The 5,000-nt window shown below is 41.8% G+C and overlaps 1 protein-coding gene across 1 annotated transcript in view; it reads right to left on the reverse strand.

Moving 5' to 3' along the window:
- Positions 1 to 4,900: 4,900 nt before the first annotated feature.
- Positions 4,901 to 5,000, reverse strand: part of efnb3a (ephrin-B3a) — a 20,177-nt gene continuing 20,077 nt past the window's right edge. The window contains exon 5 of the mRNA XM_030793051.1: positions 4,901 to 5,000. This exon is cut by the window's right edge and continues 316 nt beyond it. Coding sequence (XP_030648911.1) covers positions 4,901 to 5,000 — 100 coding nt within the window.

Below are 5,000 nucleotides of genomic sequence, written 5' to 3' on the forward strand. Positions count from 1 at the left end.
GTGTGTGTGTGTGTGTATGTGCGCTTATGTGTGGCAGTAATATATGGCCACAGTGTGCAGCACAGAATGTTTACCATCTGTGTATATGAGTAAAACGTGGTCATACAATACACAGATCTATATGTATGCATCTCATTTATGGGATGCTGCGTGTGTGTGACATGATGCTTGCATGTGTGACACACACAGAGAAAAAGCGGTTCTTATGGACCGTGTCAATTACAGAGCGCTGAAGCTGTGTTTCTGGTTTACCTGTTCAATTTGAGGAGAACACAAAGTGTGAAGTCAAAACTATTTAATTAGATTCAATTAAGCCAAAAATTGTGCACAGCAGGGGTTTTCTGTAGAGCTACATACACTTTTGTTCAACTTAGACCTCTTGCAGCACACACACACACACACGCACACACACACATACACACACACACTCAAATAAAATCAAATATGCTCTCTATCTACTTTACCCAGATAGACTCTACCTAAGACCACACTGACTAAAGCCAAGGTGAATTTTTCTCATACTTTTATTTACCATATATATTACCTTGAGGGAAGAGGTTATATTTTCAGTCTGATACCAGTGAGTCAATCTTCATCCACTGCACAAACTCGAGTGGATATTTATGAGAAATATCCCCATATTTATATAAATTTTTTTTTTTTTGCCTTAAAATATCGTCAAGAACACAACTTATTTACGTCCAACAGCTCCGTGCACGCATCTGAGGCCTTCAAACAAATGTACAAATATTTACGCATTTGGTCTGGATTTTGAACATGAGAAAGTGAATTTTAAAAATCTTTTTTTTTTTTCTTTTTGATATGGTGACAATAAAAGTTTTGCTACACCCATTATAGACTCAACGTGTGTGTTTTTCTGAAAGGGGAGAGTGCACTTAGTTGAGAGTGACATGTGAAGAAGGAGGAGTGATGAGAGACTGATGAATTTGTTTCCGTCGTGGCGGTCACGTCTCACGCTGGTGGTCCCTGCTAGGACAGTTATTATTAGACTGAGAAATCAACTCGATCATCATCCTGCCTGAAGATGTGTCCTCACGAAACTGCGTGCACGTATACAACAAAAACAACAACAACAACAACAACAAAAAAAAGTTAAAAAAAAAAAAAAACCAAAACAACAACAACAACAAGAACAAGAAAACAACCCTATGTCTGCCGTTTTACTCCCTCTATACGGGGTTATCTCGGTTTTTTAGCGACGCGGATTTTTACTCTTCTTGTCAAAATGCCTGTTTAGATTTAGTATTCAAGCTTGACAAGGAGTCAGACACCAACTGTTGATGTGGAAATGAGCCAGGGGCAGGGAGAGAGAGAGAGAGAGTGAGAGAGAGTGTGTGTGTGTATGTGTGTGAGAAAGAGAGAGAGAGAGAGAGAGAGAGAGAGAGAGAGAGGGGTGAGGTGGCAGAGGAGGGAAAGTGATCATACAATTAAAATGCCAATGATGTCAGTCTCTACTTACTGCAGCGCAGCAACCAACCATAACGAGACAGTTTGTGGATAAAAACAATGGGACAGAAACAAAGCTATGCGTGAGAGAAGGCCTTAAACAGGAACAGACAGACAGACAGAGAGTGAGAGAGAGAGAGCGAGAGAGAGAGAGAGAGAGAGAGAAAAGAGATTATGAAAGATGTAAATGGGGATGCAGTAGACACAGAGCTCTCACTACAAACTAAGGGGTAACTTAGAGTAGCTTGATTATCTTTAAATAAAAGAAAGAAAGAAAGAAAGAAAGAAAGAAAGCAAGCATGAAAGATTTTGCCACATTTTTTCAGTTTTATATATTTTTTTTTTCCTTCTACGACTGGAATGCACTGTGTATTTGCGGCTGCGGTAACAGTGGGGAGATGGGAAGAGGAGCCTGCGAGGTAACTGGAACCAGCAGGGAGAGAGAGAGCTGTACAAAATTTCACTTCAGGCTCACAGACATCTCAATCCCAGTAAGGGCTCAGATATGTTATCTGAGGTCAAGTGTCCTGAACCTCTGCTTTCCATCTTTCAAAAGTTCAAATATATCCTTCCACACCGAGGTCTCACCATAAGTTTCCACGTTGTAAAACATGCACAGTAGCCTGAGGACAGCTTGGCAGATGTCAAGTCGTTTCTTCCGTTACTGGTGACTTTTTTTTTGGAGGAAGAGAAAACGACAAGTATCATATTAGTGTCACGGATTTGTTTAGACTGGCGTAATTTATGGCATTAACGCAGTATAATAAAACTCTGTACCTTTGCTGTTTACCGTTCGGCACGCACGCTCTGCGTTAAGCGGGAAAAAAAAAAAAAAACATTTCGGTGGTGTTAACGTCTTCCAAAAGTCGTCGTGCCATGACTGGTCAAGTAAGGAAAACAAGCCGTGTTCCAGTACGTTGGAACAAGACTCGCTGACTTGAATTGTTTCAGTGAGTACAGGCAAATACCCTTGATCAACCGAGATCGTTTTGTCTTTTGCAAGTGAGAATACAGATCCTGTACTGAAGGTATGCATCACTGCCAACGCGAGACTAGTACCGAACTAAAATCATAACGCGCACAAACGCAAATGTGAATTGTGCTCGCGGCTCTTAAATGAATTATGCTCGACACTAACATTTCTGCCACGTTTGCCGTTTTAGACACTGTGTGAACATCACACTGAACCAACTATAGACTGAACAATTCTTGCCAGCAATTTGTGATGGCAAACGTTAGTTCAGCTTGTCTGAAGACTTCAAAAACTAGGAAGTTCCTTGGTCTATTACTAGCAAATAATAGACCAAGGCAGGGTTTTACTGACCTCCAGTCTCGGAAGCAGTGTGCTACTTCGAGAAACAGCTCATATTTCATAGGGGAGCTCCAGAGTACAGTCTCGAAAACATCTCATCATTATTCCAAGTACCTCACCAGTTTTTTAAACATAAAAGCAGAACTCCTCTTCCTCTTTAACGGGGCTATTGGCACCAGATGGGTGGAAATCTTCATGAAAAAAAAAAACACTACAAAAACAGTTCACAACAACAACAACAACAAGAACAACAACAACAAAAATAACACTATGGTCGCTCCAGTGTCCTCAGGCAATTCCTCACAAGAGTCAGTGCATGTGCAGTCTTGTATGTCTGCGAATGGCTATGACAGGAATAATGATGGCAGCGTGAGACGTTTTCACATGAACACAAATGAGCAAAGATGCATTTCATCTGCCCTGAAAAAACAAAAAAATCCATGTTTCTCTGCATGACATCCTTTCTCTCCTTCTCTCTCTCCTTCTCCCTCTCTCTGTCTCTCATTCTGTCATGTGCAGTAGAGACAACCAGTGAGAGATTAGACCTGGCGTACTGGCCTACTCCGAGGTGATATACACACAGCAGTCGCACCATTGTCTCAGTTATCACAAGGTATTGTCTTTCTGTCATGCCCAGATTCCCATACAAACTGTTACAAAGCAACAGACAATTAAACTTCTAATAACAGGGACCGATTTTGTTGTGCTTCGCGTTTAAACGCTCGACGAAGTATGATTTTCATCGTTGCTGTCGACAATCCTCTATCGCACTTAAAAAAAAAAAAAAAAAAAAAAGGTTTTTACACACAGTTTTAAAAACACTCACAGCTGTGGTCCATCTGTAGAGGAAACATATGGAGACAAATGCGATACCGACATTGGTGTGTGTTTGAACTCGAGTAGTCCAACTCTAGTACATAAAATAACGAGGTCCATAATTCAACGGCTGCGTGTTTGTGTGCGCTGTGCATCCAAGAGTTCTGCAGAGTTGAGTCAGTAAATTACACTGATAAGGACACTCCCCTGTGGTGATGAGTGTGTGCGTCCACGACATTTCAAACTCTGACATTTGGCCTTTTGAAGTTCCTGGGTTCCTCCTGTACGGACAGTCATTTTTCATCACTGCTATGAAACTCAGCCTCCTTTTAAAGATGATCTCATCCTCTTAACTTTGTTTTTTTATTTCTTGACAATTTTTTTTTTGTTTTAATCGTTTGACATAAAAAAAAAGAGAACAAAATCTTGATGCAAGAGGGGTCGTAAAAGAGTGATAAAGTGGGAAAACCAGGGAGTAGAGGAAAAAACATGTTTTTTTTTTTTTTTTTGAAGCACAAAATTTGAAATAAATAAAAGTAACACAGTGAACTGGATTCCTACGTTTCCAAACAAGTTGGCAAACAATACAACAATTACATACTGACGACAAAAAAAAAAATCTAAACATGTATGAAATAATCATGTCATATATCCTGTATATTTTTTTTAGTGGTTGAGTTCTTTTTAGCTTTCGCTTCTTTCCTGTGGTTTGGTTTTTAGACTGGCGCACACACAAACACACACACACACACATACACACACATATCCTTTGAATATCAACACAGTCTGCACAGAACCCACGCCATTCCTCCCTAACACACACACACACACGCACACACACACACACACACACCACCACACACACACACACACACACACACAAAAACAGTCACACAAACACCTCCTGTAACACTAGAATTCCTACAGCTGGCAACCAACAGCATTTGAATGTGAATGAGTCACAAAGACCTCCATGCTGGCGTGGAGCTCCTCTGTAGACCTGCTCCATTCACTGAGGACAGAAAACAGCTCCATGCCCTCAGTAACTCAGGGTCACCCCTCCACCCCAAAGCCACTGTTTGACCACCCTGCCTGGGCTCCGTTCGGAGTCTCTGCCCCGCAGGGTCCGCGGAGAGTTCGGAGGGGTGTGTGGGAAAGCTGATGGTCATACCAGCATCTGAAGAGAGTCAAAGAAGTTCTCCGCGGTTTTCGAAGACTCTGGTTTTTTTTTTGAATCGTACGTGTGTATCTGTGTTTGCGTGAGAGAGATTGTGTGTCAGCGGGGCCCGACGGTCCGTCTTCGCCTCATACTTTGTAGTAGATGTTGGCGGGGCTTTGAGGAGGCATCTCCTGGACGATGTACACCGGGTGCCCGTAGTCGCCGCTGACTTTCTCGTAGTGAGGG

The sequence above is a fragment of the Chanos chanos genome, chromosome 15 (assembly GCF_902362185.1).
Source record: "Chanos chanos chromosome 15, fChaCha1.1, whole genome shotgun sequence".
Lineage (NCBI taxonomy): Eukaryota > Metazoa > Chordata > Actinopteri > Gonorynchiformes > Chanidae > Chanos > Chanos chanos.